General features: G+C 41.1%; 1 protein-coding gene across 1 annotated transcript in view; it reads right to left on the reverse strand.

Moving 5' to 3' along the window:
• LOC103696246 (protein MON2 homolog) overlaps window positions 1-17671 on the reverse strand; it is a 107800-nt gene extending 90129 nt beyond the window's left edge. Inside the window, 3 exon segments of the mRNA XM_039131905.1 lie at window positions 2272-2361; window positions 16583-16768; window positions 17318-17671. Of these exon segments, the coding sequence (XP_038987833.1) occupies window positions 2272-2361; window positions 16583-16768; window positions 17318-17422 (381 nt within the window). The 5' untranslated portion in view covers window positions 17423-17671.
• Window positions 17672-18495: the final 824 nt, after the last annotated feature.

Consider the following 18495-nt stretch of genomic DNA (forward strand, 5'->3'; position numbering starts at 1 on the left):
GAAAAATACACCCAAAATGAACTAAACTGAAACCAAGTTTTCAAAACCTATAGGAGACCATTTGGCCCAGATGCTCCCGTACTCAACCAATGCTTCATTAACAAACAAGTATATCTATTCCAAATGCACCTTCACACAAGTCTAAACAATAAATGGGACATTTTTTTCATCAATGGTCGCCACCTCACTGCATACCTGCCCTTTTAATCCTTGTTGTCAAGGAAATTTATCTTCATACCTTGGCAATCACATGGGCATCTCTTACACATGGAATTTTTTAATCAACTAGAACGTCTTTCATGATTCCTATACTTTGGTACTCACATGTTTATGTGATCATGATGCTTCTGAGCTAAAGCACCGTTACCTCCTTGAGACTACTTATGCATTATTCATCTTTCCTTTTGAGAACTGTTGAGCATCAACTAGAAATTGAAGTCATCTTTAACTTGCCTCATTAAATCACCACCTCTTCAAGCCACTCCAAAATCACACCCTATGGTTCATCATATTTAATTCCTCTTTATGTATCATCTTGCAATTTTTCAGCGTACCTGCTTAGTTCATCTTCTCTCTAGTGTATAACAATGCTCCCCTCAAGTGCATGTGGTCTTCTTTATAATAACTTTGAGCACAATGGCATCATTATGCTATATCCCTCTAGTTGGCATCTTGGCATTTTAAGGAAATGAAACACTTAAGGATGCAACCCCATATTCCACTTTACTCAGGATGTCTTCTTAATGGATCTTCATGTGGATCGGGTTATTGTTCCACGTCAATTTTTAACAATAAGGTACCTACAATGCTGGTAAGAAGCACAACACAAGGACATGCAACCTATATCATTATGACAGTCCATGCCAGCACCCATATTACTCAATAAATATGCATGTAACTCCAGCATAAACTTACACAAGCTAGAACAAATCTATTCTTGTTGACACAAACCTTGTCACATGACTGGGTATGTCACCGTCATGAGATACCATGATACATGTCACCCCATGATCAGCACAAGCACAACACATTCTAACATGTTTCATGATCTCACATCTCCACTAGTTCGTTTGGCCCTCTAAAGCCCTTTCCTCTCCATCTTCCCTTCCATTACTTCACCCACAATTCAAAGGCTTCCTCTTCCCTTAGTACCATGGAGCTTCTACCTTCTGTAAAAGTCCCATTTGCATCATGCAAAGGCATCACCAGAGCCTTCAAGTACTCCAAATGTCACCCTTAGGAATTATATTAACGCTCCCTATAGCACTTCTATGCAATTTCTTGTCTCATGTACATAAAGATTTAGCGGATGAATGCAGCATGACACCATGTGCAAGATGCATCATGCAAGTTCTTGTTAGTTTTCAATTAATATCCCCTTCTTGGAATAAAACTCCTAATTTAACAAGAATTCTTTAATATTAATGAGAATAAAATCTCAACAATTTTAATGGTTGATTTACTTAACAAGAGCATATGATCTGCTTGCTTATCGGTCTGCTAGCCTCCTATACAAAAGAAAATTATGACCTCCTAAAATAATTAAAATGAAAACTCAGCAAACTAGGATCTTTAATACAAGAACCAATTTATACAGTATGGCTGACCGGCCACATCATTTTCCACTCATCTGATGATAAGAGCTCATTGTTACCAAGCAGATTCAGTAAAATATGATAATGTCAACATGAATAACAAACAATATACCCACAGGGTCATTCACAACACTCAATGTAAAGGGCGGCACAGTGCATGAGGCTCCCGCTATTGCAGGTTCTAGGGAGGTTCAGACATCCGCAGCCTTCCCCCTGCATGCAGAGAGGATGTTTCCATATTTCAAACCTGTGACATCTAGGTCACATTTGCAGTGCTCAGTGTACAGAAACTAAATATCCACAGAGCTTGGCACCTTTAATAAATTTTCCCTTGCAAACCTCCTTAAAAGAAATTTAGATAAAAACCCGCAAAAAACATCCAGCAAACTGTCTCCACTTGCACATGGGATATAAATGAAGTAGCAACCACCTAGATAGATGCTAATTGCCATCTTCCACAACATTTGCAGCACTCAATCTACAGAAACTAAGTTTCCACAGAGCCTGATACCTTTAATAAATTTTATTTTGCAACCCTCCTTAAAGAAACTTAAATAAAAACCCACAAAAAAGCATCCATTAAACTGTGTCCACTTGCACATGGGATATAAATTGAGGTAGCAAACATGGTTAGAATTAGGATACATGGACATAGAAAAATACTGTCGTTATTTACCTCATCTTCAGGAAGTAGATGTGACTGGAATATAATTAGCATAGTTTGTAAGGTCTTGAGTTGAATGCTCTCATCTGCCATTTCAGCATGCTGAACAAAAAACATCAAACATAGATGGTTAGAGAGATAAAGTACAGCCAGTTATCGTGAAAATATCATAATGATATGTTGGAGCTGTCATATCATAAACCTCTCAGCAGGAAACCGATGAAAGGTTCCAAAAATTTTAAAAAATAAGATATTCAGCAGTAAGATTTGTATATCAAACATTAGTATCTGAATAATTATATGTGGAGAGTAGCACCTTATAAAGAAACAGATTTACCACAAACAAATCTTCACAATTAGCAATAAACTGGGCAGCATGATAGAAGGTTATTGGTTGAACTACAAAATATTATCAACAGAACCAAAATTCCCATTTATATACTACATGTATAAGTATGCATTCATCTTTGCAAGTTTGTAGAATTGACATGTTTGTTGCACATATCTGATGCCAATTGGTTTCCTTGAGGGACCAAAGTTGGGCTTGGCCCATCAGTTAAACTCATTTGAACTTGTGAGTTTGAAAAGAAGTATGATTTTAGGTTCATGCTCTAGGTGAATATAGTTGTGACCAGGGTCGGCAGAACCGTCCCGAACCGGGCAGTTCTGGCCGTTCCGAGCCATCCCGGCAACTCACCGGGACGGTTCCGGCAACGGAAACGAAAACCGTTGCCGGAGGCAGAGAAGGAAAAGAAAAGAGAGAAAAAAAGAGCGAGCAGGGGAAGGAGGGAGGCCGGCGGAGGGCCGGCGGAGAGCTAGTGGAGGTTGTCACCAGGACAACAGGCGGAGGCCGCAGCCGTTTTCCTGTTTCGAATGGAGGCAGAGAAGGAGAAAAGAGAAAAAGAGAGAGCGACCGTAGAAGGGAGGAAGAGAGAGAGGGAGGGAGAGAGAGAAAGGGAGGGAGGTCTCCCTCCCTCTCTCCGCCTTCTCTCTCTCTCTCATTTTCTCTCTCGTTCATACTCTCTCCCGCCTCTTCTACTATGTCAATACGGGCCCGGCATGGCACGACGCAGGCCCATACTCACTCGTCCCAATAGGCAACCGGTACGATGCCTAGTATCGGTTCCGCTAATTTTGGTTGTGACCATGGTCTACAAAACTGGGCTGAACCGCCTGGTTCACCCCGTACCGAACTAAATCGGCACTCCATCGACCTCCCTCCCTCTCTCCGCCTTCTCTCTCTTTTTCTTTTTCGTTCGTCCTCTCCCCCACCTCTTCTATTAACTCAATATGGGCCCGGCATGGCATGGCACAGGCCCATACCCACTCGTCCCGCCAGACAACCAGTACGATGCCCAATATCGATTCCGCCAACCTTGGTTGTGACCACACTAGAGGTATTGACCGATCCGATGGTTGAATTGTGATTATGAATCACGAGTAATCAATTCGATTGATAATCAGTTGAAGAAGAAACAATGAGAATTAATTAATTGGACTTAAACACGAATCCTACTTGGAGTAGGATTTCTGGAGTCCTAATTGGATTAGGACTGGGAGTCCTACTTAGAGTAGGATTCCTACAATCCTAATTAAATTAGGATTTTGAATCCAACTTGGATTCCTACTTAGAGTAGGATTCCTAGAAGTTCTAATTAGATTAGGACTTCGGATTCAAATTAGAGTCCTAATCGGATTAGGACTAAAATTAAATAAGTCCTAATCAAATTAGGATTTTTTAAGTCCTAATTAATTATCAACCTAATGAATTAAAATGACTCCTAATTGGAATGATGCCTCTCCGCCTGCTCCTTATGTCGATACTCCCGTCTTCTCCTTTCGGACAACTACGAAGTAGAGGCCAAGGGGGCGGTGCGACTTCGTAGAAGTCAGAAGATAGAAAGAAGTCCGAAAGAGAGAAGGATTGAAGGGTTCAATTGAGTCATAATTCGTATTGAGTTCTAATTTGATTGGGACTTGATCAAACCCAAATTGGTTTAACCTTGGACTAAGCCTAATTAGATTAGGACTTAGCCACAAGAAGACCTCCTAATCCTCCTTAAAGGAGGACTAGGGTTAACCAAGAGGGAGGGGCGCACGCCCCTCCTCTTTTTCTCCTTGGTGCGGCAAAGCAAAGAGGGGTCGGCGCCCCTCTTTGAACTTAGTCTGGAGCTCCTAAAAGTTAGGAGCTCCACAAGCTATTTAAGGGGATCAAGGGGCAGCACCTAGGGCATTGGAAACTCCTCTCCCTTGTGCCGTATGCCCCTCCTTCCTCTTGGTCTTCAGCCGCAAGCAAAGGAAGAAAAAGAAAGGCCTTGGCGGCCCTCCTTTCCTCCCCATCTTGAGTTCCAACGCAAGCAAGGGAAAAAGGCTGCAAGGCTTGTGATCTTCTTCCTTGGTTGCTTCTTCTTCTTCCTCCTCCCTCTGGCATTCAAGAGTTGATCAGCCATCAAAACAAATCTCTGCAAGGGAGCTAGCACCCCGGGGAGATTGGAGCGTTTGGATTGGTCCTCTGCTTCGTGTGGATACCCATAGAAGCCGGATACGTGTGCGGCTTCGAGCGAACCTTCATCCTAAACCACAAACTTCAGTTTGCGGTGATCATCTACCCGCACAAGATGAAGATCTTATCTTCCTAATGTTTTAAAAGATTTTTAATCCTAATCTATCTACGAACGATTTTTGAATAACGTTCATGAGATGAACGTCGATCCCGCGCATGCCAATTCCGCTGCCATCTGAATTTTTTTTAAAATTTTCTGCGGCATGGGCGGGTTCCCAACAATGGTATCAGAGCCTAGGCTTCATAGATTAAGGTTAGAATTAATCATTAAAAGACATATAAGTTCTGAAATTTGAAAGGTTATGCATGCTGAAATTTTCTGCATGCAGAATTTCAGGGTTGCTGATTTTTTTTATGGCATAAGTTGATGATTCTATTGTATTGTTAATAAGATTACAAAAGTTTAGAATCATGTATTGCATGATCAGCAACTCATGTGATGACATAATCAATTAGATTTCAGATCTGAAAATTAAAATTGATACATGTGGTGATGATCATAGGATTCAAACCCTTTTGGTATCAAATGTAAAGACCTGCGATGTAATCTGTAATGTCATGTAATATTTTCAAATGCTTGCATGCATCTTATTTGATGTTTTGAGGGGCCTGCGTGCCTCCTAAAAAGGGATGTAATTTATTCTATATCTGGTTGTATTTCTATGATGTAATGTATGTCAACGATCAGTCGAAGATAGTACATGAGATGAACGGCGATCTGAGCGGTTGATGGCGATTGGATCAAGAGTTGATCAAGGATCGAATCAAGGAGGCTCAAGACCAATTCAAGAGTTGAAGACCAGCTGATCGACTGACGTGTATGTGCTTGTAATATGACCTAATTGGAATCCATAATCATCACCTATTTAAAATTCAGCTTTTATTTATTGCTGCAATTTTAACTGCCTGCGATGTGCCGTTTGCATGTGATGCGAATGTGAGCGGGGTAGATAGATTTACATATGATGCAAACTAGTAGAGCAATCCAAATGAGACTTAAACTAAAACCTCCTCAATCAGTCGAGTGAACCAACATGAGCGAGTCATATTAGATTAATTGATATAATTGGTGTCTAGGAAAGCATGAAAGGTGGCTACTTAATTAGGACCTTACTCTCTAAGTAAGGGAAGCCTCCTACCTACTTACCTGGCCAATTGTTCGATTACCTCTTATGAAGAGCTCAAGGTTGCAAACACTAAAACATGATTAACCAATATTAAGTCCATAGGTCTTCCACCGTAGTAGAGCTGCTAAGGTTTTTCTGGTGTTGACTTGTCTTGGCTGGACACAGTGGGCAAGTTGCATGGGGGGCTGGATCTCTCTATAGATATGAAATGTTGTAGGGGTAAAGATGGGGTTAGGCACCAATAACTGTTAGGTGAGAACCCAATGATGACTTTATTTCTACGGTTATACGGTGGGTCTGACTTAACTAAGGAATGGGACCAATAACTGTTAGGTGAGGTCTTCATGACTTAGAGACCAAGTAGCACTGCAACATACTTGAGAAGCATTGTACAAGAGTTGTACACTCATCCATTTATGTGTCACTAATAACTGTTAGGTGAGGTGGCATGTAAATCGGTGGGACCGCAGTACCTACTAGAAACCCTAGTCGCGTGAGATTTCCGTTTTCCTACCAGGAGAGTGTGAGGAATTCGAGAAAATAGTGAGAGGTACATTTGTTCAAAAAGATCCTAGAACAAATTAGGATCAAGTACAAAATTCTAACTAGAATGTTTACTCTCTGCAGATCACAATGTCAGCCTCAAACCCTTTGACCCGTATTCTTGAGACCAACCGACTGACCGGTACAAATTACAAAGACTGGCTTAGAAACCTCAAAATCGTTCTGAGCTGCAAGAAAATAGGCTATATGCTTGACAATGATATCCCCACATTACTAACACGTCCGACCACTGATCAGCGTGCTACGCATGAAAAGTGGACAGACGATGACATTAGGGTCAAGTGCTACATCATGGCATCTATATCTAATGAACTCCAATGCCAGCATGAGAATATGAAGACTGCTAGGGATATACTGGCACACCTGCAAGAGTTGTATGGTGAGCAGAGTCGCACAGCTCATTTTGAAATGTCCAAGAGGCTCTTCAAGGCAAAGATGCGCGAGGGGCAGTCTGTCCATGATCACGGTCTGACTATGATCAAGGACCTAGAGGAGCTTGAGAAGCTCGGTATGAACATGCACAAGGACTTGCAAGTAGATCTGATTCTGCAATCCCTTCCTGATTCATTTGGACAATTTATAGTAAACTACCACATGAATAAAATTGAATGCACTAAGACTGAACTATTAAATATGTTGATAACTGCTGAGGGAGCCTTGAAAGGTTCAAGGGGCAATGTCCTTGCTGCTGAGTTGATTTCTGGTTCCAAGAGAAAGTCTACTTGGAAGAAAAAGAAGCCTACGAAGAAGCAGAAGAAATACAAGAAGCCAAAGAAGGAAGTCCAAAAGAAAAAGGCTAATGACAAAGAAAATTGTTTCCACTGCAATGTCGATGGCCACTGGAAGAAGAACTGTCCTTTATACCTCGAGAGCCTGAAGAACAAGAAGGCAGACACACATTCAGAAGGTATGTTAGACTTGCTCATAATTGAAACTAACCTTACGGTTTCCTCTACTTCTAGTTGGGTTATAGATTCTGGTTCTAGTGCTCACTTGTGCACTACTATGCAGGGTCTAAAAAAAAGTAGAAGGCTGGCGAAAGGTGCGGTAACCCTTCGGATTGGCAACGGGGCAAAAGTTCCTGCTGTGGCTGTAGGCACCTACCCTCTGCAACTACCGTCTGGTTTTAGTTTATTACTTAGAGACTGTTATTATATACCTGCTGCTAGCAGAAATTTGATTTCTGTTTCATGTCTAGCATAGGAAGGTCATGTTTTTATATTTGACAAAGACTGCTGTTCTATTTATTTCAGAAATAAAATAGTCGCACGTGGTTTTATGATTGATAGTCTCTATCATTTGCATATGGATGTATCTGTAAAAGTGTCTGAGCAAAAAGTGAGTGCCAAAGGATCCAAGAGATCTAGGGATGAGATAAACCAAAAGTATTTGTGGCACCTCAGGCTTGGCCATATTGGAGAGGACAGAATTAACAAAATGGATAAAGATGGGCTTCTTGGCTCATTTACTTCCGAGTCATATCCAGTTTGCGAGTCCTATCTTCAAGAAAAAATGGCTAGATTGCCCTTTGTAGGACATGGGGAGAGGACCACTGAAATACTTACCTTGGTACACATAAATATGTGTGGCCCATTCAATGTGCAAGCTAGGGGTCGTTATTCGTACTTCATTACCTTTACCGATGATTATTCACGGTATGGGTATGTGTATCTTATGAGACACAAATCTGAATCTTTTGAAAAGTTCAGAAACGAAGTAGAAAAACAAACTGAAAAATCCCTTAAGGCTCTTCGATCAGATCGAGGAAGAGAATACCTTAGTGGGGAATTCCAGGACTATCTCAAGGAGAATGGCATAGTCTCACAATGGACTCCTCCAGGTACACCTCAACTCAACGGGGTGTCAGAGAGGAGAAATCGGACTCTATTGGATATGGTCTGGTCCATGATGAGCTTCATTGATTTACCTATGTTTCTTTAGGGAGATGCCTTACCGCAATTTATCTACTGAATAGAGTTCCCTCTAAATCCGTTCCCACCACACCGTATGAGATATGGCATGGTAAGAAACCAAGTCTTGGTCATCTCAAGATTTGGAGATGTCCAGCCTACGTCAAGCGACTACAGGTGGACAAGCTAGAGGCTAGGACCATAAGTGCTCATTTTATAGGATATCCTAAAGAGTCATTAGGATATAATTTTTACGTATCAGAGGATCACAATGTGTTTATGAGCCGACATGCCATCTTCTTGGAAAAACAGTTTATCCTTGATAGAGGCAGTGGGAGAAAAATTGAGCTTGAAGAGAAAGTCTCTGAAAAGCAACGAGTCGTGGATCCTATAGAACCCATTCATACAGAGCCAGTACACGTTGTTCCTCCTCCACCTCGCAGATCTAGTAGGATCTCCCATCCTTCCGATAGATACTTAGGTATACTTGAAGAGGATACTAAGGAAATGTTCCTCATGGAAGATAGGGAACACATACAGGATTCCAAAACCTACGACGAGGCGATATCAAATATCGATTCCGAGAAATGGTTCAAAGTTATGAAGTCAGAGTTAGACTCCATGCATTCCAACCAAGTCTGGTCCTTAGTAGATCCACCATAAGGTATTGTACCTATTGGATGCAAATGAATCTACAAAAGAAAGATAGGTTCAGATAGAAAGATAGAGACCTATAAGGCAAGGCTAGTAGCGAAAGGATATAGTCAGCGCGAAGGCATTGACTATCAAGAGACCTTTTCACTTGTAGCCATGCTGAAATCCATCCGAACATTGCTTACCATTGCAGCATTTCATGATTATGAAATTTGGCAGATGGATGTGAAAACTGGTTTCCTGAATGGATATCTTCATGAAGATATCTATATGGAGCAGCCTTTGGGTTTCACTTCCAGTGATGGAAATCACAGGGTCTGCAAACTGTAAAGGTCCATTTATGGATTAAAGCAAGCATCTCGGAGTTGGAACACTCGTTTCAATGATGCAATCAAAATGTTTGATTTCATCAAAAACGAAGAGAACCGTGTGTTTACAAAAAGGTTAGTGGGAGAGCTGTCGTATTTCTCGTACTGTACGTGGACGACATCCTCCTGATAGGGAATGATATTTCCATGCTAACCTCGATCAAGATCTGGTTGTAAAAAGAGTTCTCCATGAAAGATCTTGGGGAAGCGTCCTATATTTTGGGGATAAAGGTCTATAGAAATAGATCTAAAAGGATGCTTGGCCTATCACAGAAGATGTACATAGAGGAAGTGCTAAAAAGATTCAGCATGGAAAACTCCAAAAGGGGTCTCTTACCCCTTAGGCATGAAATTCATCTCTCCAAGAAGATGTGCCCCAACAAATCTGAAGAGATTCAACGCATGAGCAAGATCCCTTATGCATCGGCAATAGGGAGCCTCATGTATGTCATGCTGTGTACGCAACCTGATATAGCCCTTGCTGTGAGTGTCACTAGCAGATATCAGTCGAATTCAGGTGAAGAGCACTGGACAGCTGTGAAGAATATTCTTGAGTATTTAAGAAGAACTAAATATTTATTCTTGGTCTTTGCAGGAGCATCAGAGTTAAAGGTATAGGGTACACAGATTCAGACATCATGACTGATATCGATGATAGAAAGTCTACATCTGAATATGTGTTCTTGTGCAATGGTGGTACGGTAAATTGAAAAAGTTCTAAACAACCGATCATTGCTGATTCTACTATGGAAGCTAAATATATCGCCGTCTCTGAAGCTGCTAAGGAAAGCTTCTGGTTCAAGAAATTCATTGCGAAATTGGATGTAATGTCATCAGATGCCATAACACTCTACTGCGATAATAATGGCGCCATAGCTCTTGCTAAGGAGCCAAGGTTTCATCAGAAGTTCAAGCATATAGAGCGGCGCTTTCACCTCATACACGACTATGTTGAGAACAAATATGTCGAGATGTAGAGAGTAGACTCCGCGGATAACGTGGCGGACCCATTCACTAAGCAGCTGAGTCAGCAAAAGACTGAAGCCCACCTTGAGAAGATGGAACTCAGATATATGACTGATTGGCTCTAGTGCAAGTGGGAGATTGTTAGATGTATGCCCTACAAGCCAATCTGGCTGACACATTATTAATTCTGAAACATAATTTTGTACTTGATTTTATTATTATTGAATAAATAAAAGGCATCTTTTTCATTCATATTGTTTATGTGTCTATGAATCGTCCAAGGAATTAATAAGATGATGCATATTCTTAAGAGTTGAGAATTTAAATCATGTATCATTGGTGATTAATTTCTAAATGCTCCTGATCGATGGATCATCACAAGGACGGTGATCGATCCGATGAAATCAGTGTACACATTGCTTTCCTTGTGGATGGACGAGACTCGAGTCCACGGTGTGGGGACACTGAAGTAATAGTGCAGGTGCTTGTTAGAGAACAAGGATACTGAGCGTGACCAAAACAAGAAGTCACTTGGATGTCTATCCACTCGTCAGTGACTTGCTTGATGTTGTAGTAGTGTGACTGGTCCTTTGACCTACAGTACTTCGGCTACTCACAGCGAGGTTATTGTAGTTTGACTGCACGTATACATGATCTCTAGACATATAGGTCCATGCAGTGTAGATTGGCTGCAGTAGGTTCACTATAAGAGTAGGGTATGCACCTATATTGAATATATCGACCTTGATAGATAAGGAGAGATCCTATGTGATTTATAAGACTGAGTTCGCAAGACCTCGGCCGGGGCAGTATACACAGTGGAGAAAGAGTTTTCCACTCTCGAACTTAAGTCGAATAAATCTTGACATATGACAGACGATGGGGTTTGACGAGTTGTCCATGACCTCCATCCTGTAGGGATCCACGATAGAAGGACTGTATCATACGATAACTGCACCTAGATGTTCATCATTTCATTCTGCTGGGTAGCCACTATATACCGCTAGGTGTCACTGGTGGATGGTGAGACTCACAGGGATATCTTGATGATCGATAAACCCTGATGAGTTGAGTTGGAATTGTTCCAACCCATTTAAAGGAGTTATTAATGATATTGTGATAGAGATCGCAACATATCTCACTACCAGTCAGAAGAGAACCTATGGGGTCACACACACTAGAGGTATTGACCGATCCGATGGTTGAATTGTGATTATGAATCACAAGTAATCAATTCAATTGATAATCAGTTGAAGAAGAAACAATGAGAATTAATTAATTAGACTTAAACACGAATCCTACTTGGAGTAGGATTCCTGGAGTCCTAATTGGATTAGGACTGGAAGTCCTACTTGGAGTAGGATTCCTACAATCCTAATTAAATTAGGATTTTAAATCCAACTTGAATTCCTACTTAGAGTAGGATTCCTAGAAGTCCTAATTAGATTAGGAATTCGGATTCAAATTAGAGTCCTAATCGGATTAGGACTAAAATTAAATAAGTCCTAATCGGATTAGGATTTCTTAAGTCCTAATTAATTATCAACCTAATGAATTAAAATGACTCCTAATTGGATTAGGATTGAAGGGTTCAATTGAGTCATAATTCGTATTGAGTTCTAATTTGATTGGAACTTGATCAAACCCAAATTAGTTTAACCTTGGACTAAGCCTAATTAGATTAGGACTTAGCCACAAGAAGACCTCCTAATCCTCCTTAAAGTAGGACTAGGGTTAACCAAGAGGGAGGGGCGCACGCCCCTCCTCTTTTTCTCCTTGGTGCGGCAAAGCAAAGAGGGGTCGGCGCCCCTCTTGGAAATTAGTCTGGAGGTCCTAAAAGTTAGGAGCCCCACAAGCTATTTAAGGGGATCAAGGGGCAGCACCTAGGGCATTGGAAACTCCTCTCCCTTGTGCCATACGCCCCTCCTTCCTCTTGGTCTTTAGCCGCAAGCAAAGGAAGAAAAAGAAAGGCCTTGGTGGCCCTCCTTTCCTCCCCATCTTGAGTTCCAACGCAAGCAAGGGAAAAAGGCTGCAAGGCTTGTGATCTTCTTCCTTGGTTGCTTCTTCTTCTTCCTCCTCCCTCTGGCATTCAAGAGTTGATCAGCCATCAAAACAAATCTCTGCAAGGGAGCTAGCACCCCGGGGAGATTGGAGCGTTTGGATTGGTCCTCTGCTTCGTGTGGATACCCGTAGAGGCCGGACACGTGTGCGGCTTCGAGCGAACCTTCATCCTAAACTACGAATTTCAGTTTGCGGTGATCATCTATCCGCACAAGGTGAAGATCTAATCTTCCTAATGTTTTAAAAGATTTTTAATCCTAATCTATCTACGAACGATTTTTGAATAACATTCATAAGATGAACGTTGATCCCGCGCATGCCAATTCCGCTGCCAACATACGGATCCTAGTACCTATTCGGCTAACCTTAGCTGTGACAAAATCTGATATTTGCCGGTGGTTTTAGGTTAAAGTTAATTTTGGAGAATTAGACTCCCTGACAAATGTGAATGGCAGAATGAATTCAATCCCTTGTAAAAAGGTTCTTCCAAGTTATTTCATAAAATATATAAGGATAGTTTTCGCTACATTTGCCCTTCAACAGAGTCACTTAACAACCATGTCCCTACATTTATCGATTATCTAGTCTCCAAAGATGGTTTCTTGCACCCTAAAACTTCATAGAAATATTGCAAATAATGGGTTAATCACAAAGTCAGATATTCAATATTCATAATCCTAAGTTAGCAAAAGGCTATGTGGTTATGGTTATGATTTTAATCTTGAGACATGCTTCTTGAATGGGATAATGCTCTATATGAGTATTGGCCTTCCCTGGTGAAAAGTTGGTTGTAGTTTTATTGCCTTTTTTACTATCGCTAATATTAATACCTATTAAACAAATAGAAGAAAGAAATTCCTCCTCCAAAAATCTTAAATATATTTAGACAACATCTTTCACATTTATCCCTTTCAAGATCCTATAACATAGAGCTATTTCTTGGTCCTTCCTACCTAGAGTTGTAGTAGAGAAGCATGCCCATAATATGTTTATTTATCCTACAGGTAATGATAAAACAAGACCGAAAATTGATTCAACTAGAGCTCTCAGATACAATTTATGCATTGACAGATTTAACTTTCCTAAACAAAAGGATATAGCAGTATTTTAATTTATCCCTAACATGCCATTTCTTTTCTACTCCATGTACCATCTTTTTCAATCAAATACAGGATCTGAAGCATCCTTTCTAACTTTTTTCTTTAGTACATGTAGAAAGGGTTGGATCTTAAAGCTTTCTGCTTTATTCCGTTATTCTACTCCACCTCAGCACCATATAATAGCTAAAAAAGAACTGAGTCACTAAGTTAAAAAATAAAAGCCACCAACCACTATGGCAATGTCAACTAAGTCGTCAATCAGCCATCATCGAGACTAATCTAACATCATTATAACTCCAACACCACCAATAATGAATCAACACAAATCAGAGCTCTAGCTTAGGACAGAAAAAAAAGAAAAAGAAGGAAGGGAAACCCACTATTATCTCAACTTAGCCGAAGAAAAGAAGGAAGCTAAACTCTGACAGTGAGTCAACAATACTGGAGTCGTACCTACGACATCCTACCATCACTTATAGCTTGCTAGTGTCAAACACATGGTGAACATGAAGGGAGGCAAGATCATGTACATGTCGAAAAAGCTCAAGATTGGATCAAACACCACCAAATTCTCAAGGTGAATGACCCACTTGGCATTGCACCAATAGCAATTCCACAATTGGAGGCGACACTTGACCCACATTAGGTCACTCCTTGTCTCAATGATGACACAAACTATTGCACCAACTCATGACCAGAAATGAACAAAGTACATCCCCAAACATGCATATGCACATGCAAATGGTAAAACTGAGGACTTCATCACCACAAAGTTGTTCCTGCCCGGCCAAGACAAAGACTTGGCAAACCCACCACCAACAACCACTAGTGGCATCCGATCATCCTAGAGAGAATCTACCATTGGAAGTGGCGACCACGAACATGCTTATGAAGGTGGTCAAAGTAAGTCATACTTGTATAGGGCTATCGATGATGGAGATCTAGCCAAATGAAGCTAGAATGGGTGAGTTTGACATCCACAGGCACCGAAATCAAAGTGAAGGAAGTTAAGAGTGGTGATAACAAAGAAAGTTATAGAAGAGTATATACCATAAGGCAAAGGCACCAAAGCACGCCAGCAGCACGGTCGAAGTCTACATGATTCCAGATCAAATATTTAATTTTGCTATGGTCTTGTCTAAAAAAGTGGTGTTAACTTGGTTTCCATTCAGATCGTCAACCATGGATGCATTTTTTTACTAGAGATCCAATGACCGAATCTCCAGGATCTACGATCATAAATCTTCAAGTTGGGACAAAGTCTTGGTTAAAGATCCAATGGAATCAGTCTAAAATTGGATCTTCATCTTGAGCCAATGCTTTGGCCATAAATTCGATGCCTGCAAAGCATTACATATCTGGGACACGGTAAGGGAGCCTACTGAGAAGAGCAAAACTGCTAGGCCTCCAGTGTGCTTCCAGTCTCCCATTCCATCTAGTAACTAATCAATACACTAGCACTGAATCCCTCATATTTACTCTTGTACTTTGGTTGGGAAAGGTAAAGATGGGGTGGGTAGTAAAGAAGAAGGGGATACCGGAGTAAATGCTAAGACCTATTTACAGCCCTTTGTTTAGAACAAGAAAGATTGTCAATACTCAATACATATCGAACTTTATTGAATAGGTCTAGCAACATCACTCGCTGCGTTGGCAAGATTGAGCCACATGCTTACATGATGGTGATACACTCAATCCCTACAACTTTTCTTAAGGAAGCCCCAATACAATTTTTTCCCCTTTGCACACGTTTAGTATCACTTCAAGCCGTTTCTTGCCTAAAGTAAAGCCTTTGAAAGGTTGGGCCCCAAAAGAAATTGCCCCGCTACTTTTCCCATCCTAAAGGAAAGTTTTTGAGGTATTTACATATGTCCCTTTAAACTTGGGGAACAAATTCTCTGGCTAACCTTGCCAACAGTTTTCCCTATCCAATATGCAAACATTGAGAGAGCAAGGAGGGAAACATCACCATTATAATACTAAATCAAAGCGAGAAAATTTTTCTATTAGTTCAATTTAGATGCTTGCATATTTGAATGGATGCAAGATCAAGTAAATCAAAGTATAGCCAACTAATAGAAACTTGCAAATAGCATTGTTAATAATATTGTTAACTTCACAAATTCTCTCATTGCATGCAAGCCATGTCATGATAACAGTTATTTTTATAGTAGTTCTTCATAACATCATCAAGTCACAAAGTTCCAACAATATTTCTTGAGCCTTTTGGCAGTCAACAATGTTGAAACTAAAAAAAAAAGTGATTGTTGAATATGACACCGTAATATTATTCAGTATTTCCTCCTCTCAATTGGTAAGCTTATTAACCATTGTCATTTTACAACATGTTTATTTTCCTTTACCTAAGACCTCATTCAACACCATAAGAAATTTCTTGATAGGCTCTCAACTATACAATAGAAACATAGCAAAAAGCCAATCAATTCCAATTTTCTATGGTTTTTAGGCTTTGATATAGCAATTTGCTATGATGCTGATAAAAATGTCCTTAAAAATTAAATATACATGTGTGAATTACACCTGAATAGGTGACCATATAAACTTTGACATCATGTGTGCCTCTTTAAGGTTTAAGTAGGCATTCAACTCGAAGTGCACGTCCCACATTCCTCTAACACCTTCTTGATAGGGTGGACTAGAAAGTCCTTTAAAGCCCATAACATTATATTCATGCTACATCCTGTACAGATTGATGGTTAGGGTTCAAGTCATGTGAAGGTCTTAAAGCAAAACTTCAGCATCCTCATATATGGTTAAATTTTTTTTAGGGTATAGTTCAAAACTTGTTATAATACAGACATGAGAAAAGACCATTTCCTTATTTGAACTAAAGTAAGAGGCATTCCATGGATAGAGAAATGAATAAGAGCATCATTACACAAGCTGGGCATTTTCTATAGCCATGTATAAGCATACATCATCAAACAATAAGGACAGAAAAGCGAAAATAGTTTTTCTAAATTTGCATGTTGATATGGGAGAAGCTTACATCTTTCAAAGTGGATAGTATTTCTCCCAGAGCTGATGGTGCAACCGCATCATGTGATATGAGCTTTTGCAAACATGATAGTCCAATGGCACTCAGTTTTACCGATTTAACATCGCATGCCATGAGAAATATCCTCAATATGTCCCCATTATGAGAAATGTCATTCGAACTTGACAGCGAACGTAGCTGAAGACAACATCATGAGACGTGGCATTTACAATATAACTCACTCAGTAGTCCACATAACAAGGTCAAAAATGAAAATAACAGTTCATTCAGCCTAAGATCAATAATTTTCTGTTCCATAAAAATCATCTTAGAGTAACGCAAACAGCCAAATTAGAAGTTCATCTGCAGCTGTCATGTATAATTTCAAGAGCATGACCAGTTATATCAAAATTAACATGAAAACCAACAAACCTATATGATATCTAGTACGCCCACTTGCTTACGAAAGAATTTTTTTCATAAGTCTATTAAACTTCCACCGCAATAAGTGATCCCATGCTCCACAAGCCACTAAATATATCAAATTTCTATGGATATAAGTAAAAAGTAGCTTATATCTCGTCTAAATTATAGTATTTAAACGTGTGTACTTTCAATCACAAGTGGCGGAATCTACCGCAACTGAATTGAAGCAGCAACACCGAAGCCTCAAGATTTTTAAGGTAACATCTCACGGATCGACCAGTAAATGAACGGGGATCGAACGAGAGATCCACTGATGGCTACCTTCAAGATCGCGTGCTCCGCAGCGTCTTTCACCGCCGGGTACCTGCGGCGGGCTTCGGCGGAAAGGGCCCGCAGATCGGACTCGAGCACCGCCATGAAGGCCATCTCCTGCTGGGGGAACGACGATTCTCCGCTAGGGTTTGTTGGATCGAAGGAAAATGGAAGTGGTTAGGGGTCAGAGCTCGAAGGGAGAGGAAAGCTTCGGGGGAAAGAAAAGGGGGAGGGGAGTAGCATTACGAGATCGCGAGAGGCGGAGGAGAAAAGAAAAGCGGGTTTGGGCGGAGCGAGCAAATATGGCTTCTTCGCTTCTCCCTCCCTCGCGGGGTAGGAGAGGGTCAGGCCACGTGGTGTCGTCTGATAGTGATCGAACAGCTCCTAATAGTGGAATTGATGAGCAAGACCATCTGCGGTGTTCGGCTGGCGTATTTTCGTAAATGGACGGGGCTGCCGTCTCTGGAAAGGAGGGGTGGTTCTATATACACCCCCCCTATTGCTCAGGACACCCCCCAAAAATTAAAAAAAATTAAATACTCTCTACACCCCCCCATTTGCTAAGGACACCCCTAAAAAATTAAAAATTCCTAAATTACCCCCCACCCTCCCCACCCCCTCACCTAAATTGCTCTCTACACCCCCCAAACCCCCCCCACCCCGCTCTTCCCCTCCAAAACACCTCGCCAACGCCCAAAACCCCCCCGTTCCCCCTTCTCCCTCTCGTCGCCGGCATTCTCCCGATCTCCGACCACCTCGCCGGCTTCTCCCGGAACCACCTCGCCGGCTTCTCCCGAAATTTTTTTTTTTCACGGTTCGTGCTCCGTTCGGCACTGGATCGCCGAACAAAAGGCTTCTGTTCGGCTGAACAGTGCCGGACAGAAGCCTTCTGTTCGGCACTGTGCAGCCGAACAGATCTGTTCGGTTGAGGGTTGCCGAACAGAAGGCTTCTGTTCGGCACTGTTCAACCGAACAGAAGGCTTCTGTTCGGCACTGTTTAGCCGAACAGAAGCCTTTTGTTCGGCGAGCCAGTGCCGAACGGAGCACGAACCGTGAAAAAAAAAAAATTTCGAAACAAGGTGGAACACGTACCTTTGCGGCCGATTCTTCGTCCCAAATCACTGGTTGCTTGTCCATGCTTCGAATGGGGCTTAAATCTCCTTCAAAGATCGCCTAAACGATGTAAA

The sequence above is a fragment of the Phoenix dactylifera genome, chromosome 11 (assembly GCF_009389715.1).
Source record: "Phoenix dactylifera cultivar Barhee BC4 chromosome 11, palm_55x_up_171113_PBpolish2nd_filt_p, whole genome shotgun sequence".
Taxonomy (NCBI): domain Eukaryota; kingdom Viridiplantae; phylum Streptophyta; class Magnoliopsida; order Arecales; family Arecaceae; genus Phoenix; species Phoenix dactylifera.